General features: G+C 37.3%; 1 protein-coding gene across 4 annotated transcripts; it reads right to left on the bottom strand.

Annotated features, from left to right (window-relative positions):
• Positions 1-400: 400 nt before the first annotated feature.
• Positions 401-16,319, bottom strand: LOC122967626. 4 transcript variants are annotated; one of them, XM_044332361.1, is made up of 15 exons: positions 16,205-16,319; positions 15,602-16,067; positions 10,764-10,873; positions 10,531-10,570; positions 9,820-9,848; positions 8,741-8,798; positions 7,549-7,607; positions 7,359-7,391; positions 6,064-6,109; positions 5,896-5,960; positions 4,636-4,668; positions 4,401-4,439; positions 3,439-3,501; positions 2,284-2,348; positions 401-2,195 (listed from the first exon to the last, which is right to left on the bottom strand). In XM_044332361.1, the coding sequence occupies exons 3-15, from the start codon at positions 10,864-10,866 to the stop codon at positions 2,169-2,171; spliced, it is 660 nt and encodes a 219-aa protein (XP_044188296.1). In that variant the 5' UTR covers positions 10,867-10,873; positions 15,602-16,067; positions 16,205-16,319; the 3' UTR covers positions 401-2,168. The 4 variants fall into 4 exon arrangements, with proteins under 4 accessions (XP_044188296.1, XP_044188295.1, XP_044188298.1 ...); XM_044332360.1 differs by having other exon boundaries at positions 2,284-2,351; positions 16,205-16,317; XM_044332363.1 differs by lacking the exon at positions 3,439-3,501 and having other exon boundaries at positions 16,205-16,318.
• Between the last annotated feature and the right edge of the window lie 738 nt (positions 16,320-17,057).

The raw sequence follows: 17,057 nt of genomic DNA on the forward strand, positions 1-17,057 counted from the left end.
TGAAGTGTAGTTATTTAAAAAAAAAACAAAAAAAACACACATTTCTATTACACACGATTTGAAAACAGATCCAGAGACGACACGGTAACAACACATAAATACACTAAAAAAAAAAACAAACGTTTGGATGTAGACATTCTCAGGAGTTGTCAGTAAAAACCAAAATAAAGCTCAAACATAATCACATACACACCATCAGTGTGGTCTAAACCTCTCGTTATGTTAGACGGACACTGTGGAGGAAAGGGTTAAAAAAAACTGTAATAGCTCGTTAAAAATTACTTTTAAAAAACTACAGAATTTGAACTCTTCTGACTGAAGAGTTAAATGGAAACTGTCCAAACTGCCTGCCGCCTGAGTGAATATTCATTATATTATTATTATAATTATATTTGATGCCTGACGAGACACATAACTCTGTTGTTGGGAGTATTTTCACTCTGCTGACACGTTTAAATCTGGATTTTTTAATTTAGTGACGGTCCGAGTTAGTGGTTCCAAATGTTTTCTGACTTGTGTATTTGATTTGTCAAATGAATGAAGCCTCGTTACTGTAATTTCTTATTAACTTAAGAATTAATTTGTACACACAACGAGGGATCACTGAACTCTTTCAATGTACGTTTGTGTATGCTGGTATTGTTTTAAGACAGATTTGATATAGACAGATATATCTGGGTTTTGAATCGTTGTCATTTTTCAGTCTTTTCTGACTTTTTTAGACTTAAAGATTACCAAAAAATAATCAAATTAGCTCTAAATAGTGCAGGTAAAAGTTTGGAAACAAATAATTTAGTGAAAATGGTCTTTGCTCTTCTTTTCATGGAGATACCAGCGTATCTTATATTCCTAACAGCTGATTAAAGAATTAAAGAAGATTCTTTATTTTTCTTATTGTCAACAAATCTGGTGAAAACACCCAAACCAACAACGTGTTCGTCCGTCTCTCAATACTTTCCTCCTTCCCTGCTTTTGTCTGTGTCTCTACAGCTCCGAGCTCATTGGTTCCTACTGATCTTTAAAAAAACACCTCACAAATATATAGTTTCATTCATGGTAATGAAACAAGAATCAGCTAAATACCAATAATTACTCCTTAGTTTACCCCTGAAAACCTACCAGAACCCTTAATCTCAGATTAAAGTAGGCAGAGATTCATTAATGTGTCCATCAGTTTGAAATCCAAACCCATTGAAAACACCTTTAATTTGATTTATTTATTCTATTAATTACTAATTTACACATTCATGTGCTGCTGCTCTATTCTCTGTCGTCTCCTACACACAATAACATTCTCCATTTCTTTACAAAATATTAGATATACTGTATGTACCGCTTAATTTGTTCTTTAAAAGGATGACAGATTCATGGCATGGGGACACTTGATGGATAAATTAAATGGTTTATAATCTATTGAGGTATTTTTAATGGATTATATGCACAGATCAAGGTGATTTTAAGGGGGTAAAACCTGACCGCCATTGCTAGCTGCAACATCGTTTACCTCAAGCAGGATCACTCCACATGTAAGTTTTAGGGATAAAAATTTCAAATTGACCAAAAACTATGACGATCAAACCTGATATTCAAACCTGATATTAAGGCCTTTCAAGGTATAAATTAAAAGTTAGTTTGGCCCAAACCAAACACCATTTTTCACCATTTTCAGACATTTTATAGACCAAACAACTAATCAATTAATCAAGAAAATAATCGACAGATTAATTAATGATTAATAATCATTAGTTGCAGCCTTAATGGAATCAAGGGAGAAACAAGGGAGGTCTATGGCTCAAAGGAAATCAGATATATCACATAGATTTGTTGACAAGAAGGAAAATAAAGAACATTAGCAGACTAATCCTTTAAGACTGGAAGTGGAGATTATAAAAGTGAAACCTCACTGACTTTTTTTGTTTGTTTTTTAGCCCTACAGATCACAAGTGTCCCCAGATGAACCCTCAGGAACTGAGAGAAGTGAGGTTCAGTTCTCCACATTGCTACTCCACAAGAGTCATTTTTGTCAGTCTCTTTTTCTCAGTCTTGCAGCAAGTTTAAATAAACACCGTCAGCAGTTAAACACCCGTCACAAGGCCAAAGTAGGAAAATAAAAAAAACGGAGGCAGTGGAAAAGCTCACGGTCAGGCAGGTCAGAGGTCATTCCCTCGTCAGTCTGTGGGCTGGCTGTGGATCATCTGAAAGGAAAAAAAACAAAAACTGAGCAACGGCTGCTTCAGGACAAAAAAAACCCCTCTAAATATCAGCAGGCTCATGTGAACTTACTGGTGGCTGATTGACGTAGTTCCCATCATCATCGTCGTCATCGCTGTCACTTTGAGCCGATTCTTCTGCTGGAAAACATGAAATCAAACATCAGATTAAACAGATTTGTGACGGGAAACCTCAGAGAGCTTCCAGAATGTGAAGAGTTCATCCTCGGATTTTTGATTTCGTGTGTACAAGTGGAAATTTTTGGAAGCATGAATGTACACCATAATTCAAAGTAAACCAACCAGTAGACAGAAAGCTCCAGAACAGCTACTAAATGGACTTTGTGGTGAGTTTTATGTTGACTACTGTTTCTGAGGTCTTTGAATCCCAAAGCTTGGAAAACAATAACTGATTTTTTTTGGCCACTTGGGGGCAGCGTAACAAACTGAAAACACAACATGTGACCAAGCGTCTAGCTCTAGCGGCAAATTCCGGCACGCAATATTTTTTTTTTCCCAGGATGGCGAAGTCATGACCCACCCTACTCTGCCTCTGATAGGCTTGACCTGATATTCTCACCCTGACCCTAACCAGTCTCACTCCTCATGCCTACACCTAACCAACCCAACCAACGAAGGCAATGAGCACTAGCCAATCAGAGGCAGAGTAGGACGGGTCATGACTTCGCTATCCTGGGAAAAAAAATTTGGCCTCCAGGGCTGAAAAAAATGAAGCCTGCATGGAAGTGCCAAAAACTGCAGTTCCTCGAATGGCCACTTGAGGCCGGCTCTAATGGCAAGTCAATCCCCATAGACACCCATGTTAAAACGCCCAACTTTAAAGCTAAAATAAACATGTTTACGGCCTGGTACAAAAGCTAATTTCCCCGTTCACGACAACTGTACAGGGGGGTGAATTTTTATATAACTCACCTGTTGAAATTTTATTAAGACTTAAAGTTATGCGTAATTAAGAGCGTTGCGACTTTGAGTGACACTTCCTTGGATAAGAAGCATTCTGCATATCACAGAAACAACTATATTTCAGTGCTAATTTTTTAAAAATGTTCTTAATATAATTAGCATGGGCTCCAAGACATTAACACAGGGACGCTGGAAGTCAGTCAGAGTTTGGGGTGCTGAGATAAAGTCTATATAATGACGTCATATTAAATGCTGCGCAGAAAACTTGAACATCAACATGCTGTATGTCAAAGCAGCATAGTACCATATTCAGCTATGGACATGGACGTCCTCTTGCTCTCATTCGAAGCATGTCGCACTACCAGATCTGTGACAGAAACAAGAAATAATGTAACTTACTAATAATCAATTCATACGCCCTGTAACCTGTGAGACAGGAAATTGAGAGACGGGGAGCGAGCTACATAACTAATTGTCCAGCAGCACCATCACCACACCCGAGTTTAAAACAATGAACACATAAAGCATCTGAAATTTACAGTGAACTCAGACTCTGTGATCAATACTTTGGTGATCAGTTTGTCAGACACTGTGATCGATACTTAATTGATCAGTTTGATGTGTCGTTTCAGTGTTTCTGTATATACTGATATATTTGGGTGTAAAATGCATCGTGTTGTGCAAAAATATGAATCATGAGTCTCAACACATGATCCTGTGGCTGATCAATAATACTGATTAAATCCTGGATTGATACAATTTCTTATGAGTGAAGCTTTGTCCAGTGTGTGCTATATTCTGAGGAAACAGCAGGATTCTCATGCTAATGTTACTATACTTTTGCATGCTAATGTTAAGTTTTATTTTATATGCTAATGTTACTTTTTTTTTAAGCTAACATTATTTTCTATTTATGCTAACACTGCATTTTTAGTTTTCATGCAAATGTCAAGTTTTTTTTGCATGCGAACATAACTTTTCTATTTTTATGCTGATGTTACTTTTTATTTTTCATGCTAACATTGTTTATTTTCTTTGCTAACATTACTTTTTTGTATTTTATGCTAACGTTACTTTATTATTTTCATGCTAACGTTACTTGTGTGAGAGGAGCTTCAGTGTTTTTTTAACTAGTGCTGCTGGATGTTTGGGACACTCACAGTTCATTTTTCACTACCTGTAGAACTATGTTTGTGTAGTCTGCGTTAGCATTAGCACTGCTGCTACTACTTAAGAAAACACAAAGGAATTGAACTTCCAACTCACTGTGCAGCGGTTCCACATTCAGATAGTCTCTGTCCTCCTCTGAGGAGAGAAGAAGAAAATGGTAAATGTGATGTGCAGCTGTGTAAACACGCAAATTCTTATGAACAATGTTAAAATGAAGAAGGATAACCATAGAAAAGAAAATTACTGGTACTTAGTTACATCCCACCACTGCATTATAATGACTAATAATGTTTAAAGGAAACAGCATCACAACACATGTGAACTAACTCACCTTTGTTGATATTCTCGTAATCATGTTGAGTATCTGTGGATGAAAACAGACATTGTTTATCAGTTTTTTGTGATTATTGCAGCCAAAAATGCTTGATTTGGCAGCGGCCTTTCTCAAAAATTGCGATGCAATTTACGATACGTTTTATGCACTCTTTGTTGCGGTAAAATTGCGGGAACAGGGAAAAATTATACGATTTTTAAAAAAAATACTACCAATGAAGAGTCATATGTATATGTATCCATATTTAAGTGCTATTTTTCAATTTATTTTGTGGACATGAGAATCATGGGCTAAAAGTTTACATAAAAAAGAAAATAGTGTACTTGAGTTCCATTTATAAGCCTTTATTTAATAAACTTTCACCTCAACATTAGCACCAAATATCAGTCAATAATACCATTAAAATAAATCCATTAACATAAAAATATCGCTTCATATATACATGAATATAACTCATGTATGAAACTACAGTTCAGTGTTCTCTATGATACTCCATCATCTCCTCTCTCAAAAGCTCCAGTGTGGAGTCGTTGGTTGTGGCACAAGAAAAACCAAGGCTCTGAGGGTTTCGGTTTATAGTTGATCTCCTTCGGCTAGACAACACCAACTTATAGATGCTGTTGTTTCTTCCATCTGAAGGTGCTGTGATGACCAGCGTTGGCAGATGCACAATAATTCTCATATTTGTACAATAATTTTGCCGTCTGTATGATGTACGATCAATAATGCCAAAAGTCCAACAATGTACGATAATTTGATCATCTTGTGCCAGCACAGGCAGCAGCAGACCGTGTTTTCTGAAATTACACATTTACGCCTATTTGTTGTCTTGGTTATGACTTGTGTACAATAATTATCCTGAAAACACGATAATCTTAGGCCTCTGGTACGATACTTAAACATTTCCCATCTGGCAACGCTGTCGATGACATAAGTTAACACGACACAAAGTCGCAAAATCACAATTTCCTGGAGGGACTGGTTTATATTCAGTTTCCTCAAATCCACCGATCCTCAGTCCTTCTGATGATGAAGCTGATGATGCAGCATTCATCCTTTCTCTTCCATTATCTGATTTTTCCTCACTTTCATTCTCAGTTTTCCTCTTAGTGTTAGTTTCTTTCTCTGTATTACTTATATGTCATTAAATAAAGAGAAAATATGATCAAACATGAATAAAACTTGCTTGTTTTTATCACTTATAAACTGATCTCAGAGCTGCCGGATGATAAACTCTCTTTGTGTCTCTTATGGTACCTGAACTGGGCGTTGAAGCTCGGCTCTGATTGGTCAGAGGAGCTTCACCATCGGGCAACACGATTCTGCAGGAACCACAGAAGAAGAGACGATCAGATCAGACTCAAAAAAAACCAAAAAAGACAGAAGAAAACCATGCAGATGATGCAGCAGAAAGAGGAAACCTACATGTAGTCTGTGTCTGTGTAGCTCTCGGGGTTTACATAATCAGGTCCTGAGAAAAAGCACATTAACATCAAAAAAAGGAAACAATATATTCACAGTCATTGTGAAAGGCACAATTATGTCTCAAGACCAAGTCCTAAACTTTGTGTTTCAATTCTTGAACAAGTCATAATGCAAACTTCACCCAATTTAAGGATAATTTAATTTAATTTTATTTAATAATTTAACATTTCAAACAGAGCAAGTTAGTGTAGTAAATATGCAAAACTTATGAATTACCTTTAAGTAAACTTTTCCATACAGCAATGTAAAAATACTTCATAACAAGTAAAAGTCCTGCATTAAAAGTCCTACTACAGTAAAAGTACATAAGTATTATGAGCTTGATGTAGTTAAAGTATTGCAGTAAAAGTAGTGGTTTGGTCCCTCTGACTGATATATTATTATATATGACATCATTAGATTATTAATAGTGAAGCATCAGTGTTAGAGCAGCATGTTACTGTTGTAGCTGCTGGAGGTGGAGCTAGTTTACACTACTTTATATACAGTTAGCTAGTTTAGTCCAGTGGTTCCCAACCTAGGGGTCGGGCCCCTCCAAAGGGTCAGCAGATAAATCTGAGGGGTGGTGAGATGATTAATGGGAGAGGAAAGAAGAAAAAACAAAGTTCTGATACACAAATCTGTTTTCAGTTTCTGGACTTTTTCTCTAATCTTTGATTTTTGCTGAAATATTGGATCATTTGAACATTTATTGAAATGAAAGCATGTGAGAAGTTTAGAGGGAAAAATCACTATTTGGTGGAGCTGTTAACAACTCATAGACATGTGAAATGTGACCCCGAGCAGAGCATGGAACTCTAAAACACTTTGCAGAAACTGGATCAGTTGTATCAGAGTTGTATCAGACAGAATTGCCACCTCGTTTCACCGCATTTCCATCTTGAGTCTGACATTACTTCCACTCTAATAAATTTCCATGGGGGAGGGGGATTTGATTCAATCACCACTAAATGCTCCGGCTGGTGGGGATGTGGTGGGTGACATACTGCGAGTTGGGTGGTGCTTAGTTTTGGCTCGTCTGTTTTCAACATGGTGGCCGGGTCACAAACTTTCATATATTACAGCTAAAAAGTGTTTTAAGTTGCAGGAGTCTCGTGATTTGCTGCCAATAGAGATTCACGGTGCCTCAAATAAAAATGACTTCAGATTTGGTTTTTTATCAGCATCCTGTTGGGAACAAATGTTCATTACAGAGGAAACAACAAACTCATTTCTAATGGAAACTGTGGTCTTACCATCCGGTGAATTCTCGTAACTCGGATTACTTTCTGTAGAAAAGAATAAAAAAAAAAAAAAATTAATAAAAGCAATAATTAAAGTGTGTTAATGCTGTGAACTACCAACATCAGAGATAAACTGCAGTATGTGACAACAGAAAACTTTAAAATACGAACAGATGGAAGTCAGAGAAAAGAAATATCTCACCAGTTTCTGTCGGGGTGATGGATGGGTACCTCCGAGTTCCAGGATCAGATGAATGTGGGCTGAATGTGAAAAAGGAAAATTAAAAACACATCAGTTTGAGGGACGTCTGACAGAAAACTTGAAAATGAGATTTTTATAGCCGATAGTAACCAAGATACATTATATTTTCTCCATTATTTTTACATATGTTTTGTTTACATAACTGTTTTTCTATTTTGTAACTTATTTCTCAATATTTTTGATACTGTAAATTTACAATCATTGCCAGTTTATCAGGTACACTTAGCTAATACTAATGCTGTCTAATAGAACAGCCCTGCAATGATATCACAGCCTTATAGAGAGTATAATGTTCTGCTTTTGTGGAAATTGTTTTCTAAAAAGGTTTTCAGGGCTGCAACAAAAGATTATTTTCATTCAATATACTTTTATGTAACACCAAGGAAAGCAGTGATTTCTCACTGTCAAAGTGTCAAATGTCAAATTTTTGGCATTTTTGCTTGAAAAATTACAATTAGTGGGTAATTGCAACTCAAGTCAACATGGTTTTAATTAAACTTTATGGTATGGAATTAGATTCCTCTACACTGACACAATATTTTCCTATATTTCATAAACCAACTTTTTTATAAATGAGTGGAAAAACAGCAGCACAAGCTAAAGCCTCCAAAACAAGTGGACAGTTGAATAAATACGTCTGTAAAACAGCTTCAACTAAAACTCAACATTATAAACATACTGCACGGTAAAAGTTTCATTGGATCTGTAGTTTTTTTGTATGCTAAAAAATAATTGTTGTTTAACTTTATTAGAATCACAAAACTTTAAGCTTCTGATAACTTCTGTAGTGGAGCCAGTTTGTCCTACAATATGGAAAGTTAACTCCAGGAACATGCTTCATTTATTGTCTATTAAATAAACTCTATTATCAGTTATACCTTATTCTTATTGTTGCACTGTATATTGCATTTTGTGTGGTTATACTATCTATCTATCTCTATTGCCAACACAGCCAGAGAAGGGAGAAGGAGGATTGGGACCACAAAAACCACTCCACAGACCACTAGCGTCACCGGTAGTTACTAGTGGTAGTAACCAGTGATCCGTGTCAGCGACCACAGTCAGTGGACAGACCACTGAATTGGTCTGCTGATATGATCTCAGGTGTGTTTTGTTATAAAAAGTAACTTACAAAGGTGACAACAGGATGGGGGGAGAACGCATGGAGCTCAGATCGGTGGTCGGCTGAGCTGCAATTCAACAGAAAATCACATCCAACATCATCATCATCATTATTATTACAGACAATCAATATAACATCATCAGCATAGAAATGTAACCGACTGACTGTTCACGATGTCTCGAATACTAAACCACTGAACAAATGAAAACTGTGACTTCATGGGGACAGTGAATGTAAACTCCATCAATCCTTGAAATGCTACAGATGGTTAATTCCTTCTGTTGCTACAGATCCAGCCAGATGTCATGTGATAGAAAAGAAATATGGATATAGAATTATGGTCTCTTCCTGCTCTCTGTGATCACATACTCTGTGTTTTAATGCAACTGCATTACCACCATATAGTTGGTATAGTTGGTTTACATATTTTTCTGTTTCTGTTGTCAGATATCAGAGAAAAAATTAAATTTGATTGCTCCTTATAAATATTATGTTAACTATCTGTCATTACCAAGCAGTTGAGGTGCAGATAAAATCATTATTGTAGAATCATGATATCATCAGACAAAATGAACAGAAATACAGGTTAATGACAGCAGCTGAGCTGTGAGATCGACTGTATTCACATTTCAATTCAGTCCTCTAAGAATCCATAAGCTGTTAAAACTATAAACATGTTTTTTTATTTAAAAAAAACTGTATGAACTGCAACCCCCTTTGCTTAAAAATGTTAAGCATGTTGAGTGTTTGTCAGTACATTTAATATGTACTTTATTCATTGTATTGAAAATGTTTTTTGCAGTTTAAAATGAATGGGACTTAAACTTCTGCAAAGTTTATTTATCTATTATTATTCAATAAAGGGTTGTGCTTTCCCTGCCATGTACTGACGAGTTGTGGCTCCATGAAAAGATTTAAGAAGTGTATAAAAAGTAAAAGGATCTTAAAATATATTCAGAGGGAGAAGCTTTCTGTAATGGAACTGTTTTACACACTTTTCAGATTTAAGTGAAGCAGATGAACAAACTTCTAACTAAAAACAAGCTTCAACAAACTTCCCTCAACAGCATCAAGTGTTTCAGACTTACCTGGATGGATAACTCTGAATTCATTGGAGCTGAAAGAAAGAGGAGAAGAGATGTATTAGAAAAACACACAGCTGCTGTTCATTGTCATCACCAGTGGGTCAAAAAAGTATTCAGATCCTTTACTTAAGGAAAAGTACAGTACAGCAATATAAAATACTCCATTATAAGTAAAAGTCCTGCATGAAATATCCTACCACAGTAAAAGTACATAAGTATTATGAGCTTGATCTAGTTAAAGTATTGCAGTAAAAGTACATAAGTATTATGAGCCTGATGTAGTTAAAGTATTGCAGTAAAAGTAGTGGTTTGGTCCCTCTGACTGATATATTATTATATATGACATCATTAGATTATTAATAGTGAAGCATCAGTGTTAGAGCAGCATGTTACTGTTGTAGCTGCTGGAGGTGGAGCTAGTTTCAACTACTTTATATACAGTTAGCTAGTTTAGTCCAGTGGTTCCCAACCTAGGGGTCGGGCCCCTCCAAAGGGTCAGCAGATAAATCTGAGGGGTGGTGAGATGATTAATGGGAGAGGAAAGAAGAAAAAACAAAGTTCTGATACACAAATCTGTTTTCAGTTTTTGGACTTTTCTCTAATCTTTGATCATTTGGACATTTATTGAAATGAAAGCATGTGAGAAGTTTCGAGGGAAAAATCACTATTTGGTGGAGCTGTTAACAACTCATAGACATGTGAGGTAGTACTTACGGCATGTAAATCTCTGAAGCGCTGGCTTGCCTGATGGAGACTGGTGGGAGGAAGCACAATTGTCATTTTAACAACTGAAATTTAAATGTATCAACTCTCGGCAGATAAAACCAAGAATCACAGAGTCAGTAATGACCATCAAAAGTGTGAAAACTTTGGTCTCAGGACCTCAAAACCACAGGATGTAAGAGTTAACATATGCAGCAGCTGTTAACCACATGACATTAACTTACCCAACGGGCCTTGGTTCCTGCAGTCGAGACAGACGATGACTAGGACGATGAGGGAAATGAAGATAGCAACCACCAGGACCAGGAAGTACCAGGTTATGGCCATGGTTCATCTGAGGAGGACGTTATGAGAGGAGATTTAAAAGTTTCCAAAAATACAAAATATATCAGACTGACATTTAGGGAATTTTTGTAAATAAAATTATGCAAAAGACACCAAGAATATTTCCATTGGTCACATTCATCGTCATCATCATCATCACAAACAATCAATGTGACATCATCAGCAGAGAAATATAACACACTGACTCTTACTGTTCACAATGTCTTGTATAGTAAACTACTGAACAAATGAAAATTGTGACCTCATCCTGACAGTGAAACTCCAGCTATCCTCAAAATACTACAGAGGGTTAATTCCCTCTGTTTCTGATTCAGCCAGAGGTAATGTGGTAGAAAAGAAATATGGCTGTAGAATTATGGTGGAGGCGACACAATTAAGTTTTCAGTTCTTCAACCAGACAAAAAAGTTAATCTAGCAAATAACACGTTATGATGACGTGTTGTGCCTTCTCACCATAAGTATAGATGATTCCAGGTTGTAGGCAGAACGAGACAAACCACCATTACTGAGGTGTCACCTCATTTGAAAACTGCAACTTTACTGTTTTAGTTCACTCTCAGCGCTCTCATAGCGTCATTTTCGGCCGCAGCAGGCAGCTGTTTTCAGAGAAAAGCTCTAAAAAGCCACTGTACACTACCTGCTCAGCACCAAACGGATAACAGACACAGTTAGCTGTAGACTAGCTGGTGAACATAGTGGAGCATTTAGCAGCTAAAGAGCCGGATATTTCCCTCAGGAGTTGGTAGAGAGTAAAAACAGTTAAAAGAGAGTGAATATTTGCTAACATGTTAGCCACAACTACTTTATAAGCTGATAATATGACAGAAATTGTTTTTACAGACTATTCTGATGAAAACAAGTGGACGACAAAATTAATATCCAACCAGATTAACCAGACTGAAACTATTAAGGACCCAGAATAAAACCCTGAGGAACCCCACAAGTATTTGTTAATTATTATGGGATGATAATGTTGCCCAGTAACAGCTGTTTGCTGAGAAGTTCAACGTATCAACTTAAAAGCTGATGATATGTCAGTGTTGTGTTTGTTTTTGATGAAAACTAGTGGTCACATTTTGCAGATTTAAAAAAAAAAAAAAAGTATAAACTTTATATTTATTTTTACACTAATTTTGACTATATAACTAACAGTATTATGTATTGTTATTGATGTGTTCAGTTATCTTTTTGAGTTGTCTGGTAGCCTTTGCTTACATTTTGTCAGTTTTTGTGCTCCATACAGTATAGTTCTAATAAACTTAATCAGTGCTGCAATTAAACGATTAATCTGCAGATATATTTTGATTAGTTATTATATGTCTTGTTTTGTCTGGACATCAGTCACTAACCCAAAGATATTCAGTTTACTGTCATTTAAGACAAAGGAAAGCAACAATTGATCATACTTGAAGCTGGAACCATAAAATATTTTGCATTTGTATTGAAATATGTCAATCAATAATCAAAATAACTGCAAACTAATTGGTGGTCAACTAATCGATGAAGCTCTAAACTTGACGCCGACAACATTGGGGGGGCTTCAACACATATGATCCTTTTTACACATTTTTACACAGTCATGTATTTATCATACAGCTTGTTCTCTTTCTATTTTTGATGGAATTATGAACAGAAGGAAACCATGTTTTAGAAACCGACGCTGCCTGCTGTATTTTCTTGAATAACTGGTGGTTTTTACTTTCCTGCAGCATCACAAGAACATGATGATAATCTGCCTCCTGATTGCAGAGGTGCGTCACACAGGAAGGAAAACCATTTTACACGTGGTACGACTGACTTACTGACTGACTGGTACATTGTCTTTCCTCTGTAAACCTGAACTCTCCACTAAACTCCTAGAAGACTAGAAATACACTAGAACAGAAAACACCTGCACCCCCTCATGTGACCTGAGAATGGAAACATCCAGATAAACATAGGTACTCTGCAGAAGAAGAAGCTCCCCCACGTTTAATTCTTCGAACACTCTTTATTTTATCGTCTTAACAGGGATCAAAACCAGATTAAAGCATGGGGAGGCGGCCATCTTGAGTCTTGGCTCCATCTTAATGCTTATTTTATATTTTTCCTCACTACAACAAAACCCCCTGAAAGGTTTTAGTAAGCAGCCAAATAGAAATGACAGTAATAAAGTCGAAGATACGGAGAGGAAGTGCGACAGGAAAAGACATTGAACTGATGTAGCAGACTTTATCAAACAGATTATAGTTAATGACACTGCTGAGGAGATGATCTCGATACAGTGTAAAAATGAAAGACAGATGATGGTGATGCTCTGTGTTGTTTTCCAGAGAGACGGATATATTTCTTCTATTTAGAGGTTCTCATTTAATAAAAAAGCAAACAAAGCATCTTCTTTTCAAACAGCAGCTGTAACAGAACAGTTAAAAATGAAAAAAAAGAAAATAATCATTTTAAATCAGGAAATAATGTGATTTAAGAATAAAGAAATATGAATGAATATTTGGTGCCAACTTTTTGTACTGGAGCAGTCAGGAGAACTTCATTATCTCTATGATATCAGCCTAGAAACAGACAGAATCTCTGCTTAATTTAATATATTATATGTTTATTTTTGGAGAGCTGCTCCTGCAGTACAAATACCATGTGAATAGAACGTAAATGAGCTGCAAATGTTCAAAATATCCATGGTAGCAAAATCATATTATTAAAATACCAGGATAATGTCTGTCATTGTGCCAAAGTGACATTCATGTGACTGAAATCAGTGTGACTTAATGTAAACCTGAGGGGTCGCCTAGAAAACCACTTGCATAAAGCTCAACAAATGTTTTTATGTTATTATAAGTCTATTATCGCTGTATATGATAAGAGGACCAGTTTTGCTTAGTACCCACCACACACAAGTAGTAAACACATTATTTCAGTACAGTTTCAGTTCAGGCCGCTAATTTTTAGCCTCGTTAGCAGCATTGCTAACATGTCGGTCCACCGCTGTGGTTCGGACTGAAATACGTCAGCAACTATCTGATGGATTGGAGTGAAATTTGGTGCAAATATTCATGTTTCCCAGAGGATGAATTCTACTGACTTTGGTGATCCTCTGACTTTTCCTCTAGCGCCACCATGAGGTCAAAGTTTTTACTTATTCTATCTTATATCTCAACATTTGCTTGATAGTTTGGCACAAAATGTGGTTCAGACATTCGTGGTTTCCAGATGTTGTATTCCAATGGTGGAAGAAGTACTCAGATCCTTTACGTAAATAAAAGTAGACACGTGACAATACCTCATTACAAGTACATGTTCTGCATTTAAAATCCTACTTAAGTAAAAGTATGTTAGTATTACCAGGTAAATTTACTATTGTTACTATTATTATTAAAAGTAAAAGTATTTGTTTTTGCAAAAAATCAGGATTTGACGATATTAAGTACATTTCATAAAGTACATTATTAAGCAGGATTTAATTATCATTATTTGATCTTCAGGACTTTATAACATTGGCCACATAAATCATAAATCCCTCTGAGCGACTGTGAGATGATCATTTGTGTAGGAAAGAAGCAAAAACAAAGTTCTGATACATACATTTTGATTTATTTTCCAGAACTTTTCTCTCATCTTTGTGTTTTTGTGAAATATTGTTTGTAGTTATTGTTGGGTTTTATTTATTTGAAACCAAGTTTAGAGGAGCGAACAGCTCACAGGCATCTGAAACATGATGACAAGGAGACACAACTACACACTGATGTTATGTGAAGTTTGGGAACTGCTGCTTTAATCTTAAATAATGCAGCATAATTTAGAAGCTTCTTATTTCATGTCAAATCTTCATCTGAAAAGTAACTAAAGCTGTCAAATACATGTAGTGGAGTAGAAAGTACAATATTTCCCTCTGACATGTAGTGGAGTGGGAGTATAAAGTAGCAACACATGGAAATACTCAAGTTAAGTACAAGTACCTGAAAGTTGAACATAAGTACAGTACTTGAGTAAATGTACTTAGTTACTTTCCACCACTGGATGAGCTTCGTAGCTCCTGTAGCTGTAGCAGTGACAGTGTTTTCTGCAGGTCTGATGCTGCTGACTGAAACTCTTCCTGTAGCACAATCTACTGTCGCACCGTCTCACTGTAGTTTATAGATGTAGCACGTTTCCTGACAGCCACAAACACATTCAAAAAACACTTACAACTAATGTTACTGTCTACAGCAGGAAAGAGACGATATTCAACATCTTTGGACAGGAAATTTAAGACTTTTTAACACCAGCTAAGCTTCTTTTTTGAGAATTCAAGACGTGCAGGTACTCTGAGTCAGATCAAAAACTGACTGTGTGAGGATGAAAAAATCCCACCAGTGCAAGTGATGTAAAGTGTGGGATGTTTTAGTTCTTTCACAGGTTCAACTAAAGAAAAGTTATTTAATTTTTACTCCTACTGGTGTATTTGTAAACCTCTTGGTGCTCATTTAGCATTTGTTTCTGCCTCATTGAGTGACTGAAAGAGATATAGGCCCAAAGTGACGCGACGTCGGCACCACACAGAAAAAAAACTGACCAAGACAGATTTTCGTGCCACAGATTGAACACCGGTTTGGCTTCTTGACTTGGTTAGGCCCTGCTGTGAAACCCCTTGAGCTCGACCTCGTTCCTGTCCGTCAGATGCATGCTGGGAACCAACCTGAGGCTCCTCCATTGCACATGAGGAGATAAAATGATGAAAAAAACTCACCTACACCTGAGGACAAATGTTGATTGGAGGGACAATCGTGTGGCGGCGAGGCAGATGGAGGATCGGTGAAGTTTCTCGTATCCCCCGCAGGATCTGGACCACATGAGGCGACTACTGTAACCAAACATCCGCCATATCTGAAGACGTCTATGCTCACTCTCTCCTTCTCTTCTGCCTCCGTCTGTCTTTCCACCCTGACGGCTGATCTGGTGTCTGATCTGCACCTTCAGCGACCTACTTTGGCGCTTTCCTCCCTCCCTCTTTGTCACAGACTCTCCTCCTTTGTCATCATTGCACCCAATCACCTTCTGAGTCAGGGCGCTATCTTAGGCGCTGGGTTTTGTTTTCAGGTCCCGCCACAGCTCCTCTGATCTTCTGTTGCCTTCCTCAGTGTTTCCTCTGAGAGAGATGATGACTGACCATCAGCTCAGGTCACGTTTGTCCAAAGAGATGGAGCACCAGCCTTCTGAAATATGACAGAAAATACAGAGAAGAGTCACAAAAAGCACCTGTTTAGTGACCAAACCCTGAGCACAAGCTTGCAGTTCATGAGTGTGACAAGCTTCTGCACAGGTTGACTCACTAGGCAGGTGACTCACTCACCGGCAAGCTGCTAGAAAAGTTCACAGCTCTCTTTTGCAGTGAACAGTGTGGCTGTGTGGGTTGATGTAACTGCCCTGAGCTGCGAGCTGCAAACTGCAACTGGTGGTGGAAATTAGAAAAAGGGCCTGCAGCTCAGAGGAGCAAAATGTCAGAACAGAAAAAAAAAAAAAAAGTTTCACACAAACACCTCGAACCAATCAGAAGATGTAACTGGGTGTTAAAAAGCTGCAGCGCTGTGTGAACGCTGCTGCAACCGTCGCAACATCCTCCCACCTACAAACAGGAAACCACACCGAGGGAAGGAAGCTGAGTCCTCCTCTCCTCTCCTCTCCTCTTCTGTCCTCGCTCGGCCTATTTTCTCCTGTAAAGAGAAGATAACAGAAGACACAGAAAAAAGAAGAAGAGGGGGAACAGATCAGAGAACCCCCCCCCCCCCCCCCCACCATGAATGAGGGAAGGAGAGGAAGGAGGACACCTGATGACAAGATGTTAAATTTTTGTTGATTCAAATTTTACAGCCAGGATTTTAGGGTCTAAATTCCCCCCAAACAAAGTCTGCAACGTAATGTTAGTTTAGGATCTGGCAACGTGGGCTGGATTTAAATTAATCTGACGTAATTTTGTGTAATTTCTCATGCATTCAAACTTGAGTATTTTAAAAAGAGACAACGCTAATCCAGAAGCGCCATTTTGTCGCCATTTATAAAAGACTTTCCAGGTGGATTCTTTGGTTCAACAACAAATAATTGACACCTGAACAGGTTTTCTCACATTTTGAATTTTTCTTGCATTTTTCCCCCCCACTACTATATGACAATTTTCATCATATCTTCACTAAATTTGGTACATAACA

Source organism: Thunnus albacares, chromosome 17 (assembly GCF_914725855.1).
Source record: "Thunnus albacares chromosome 17, fThuAlb1.1, whole genome shotgun sequence".
In the NCBI taxonomy this organism is placed as follows: Eukaryota; Metazoa; Chordata; class Actinopteri; order Scombriformes; family Scombridae; genus Thunnus; species Thunnus albacares.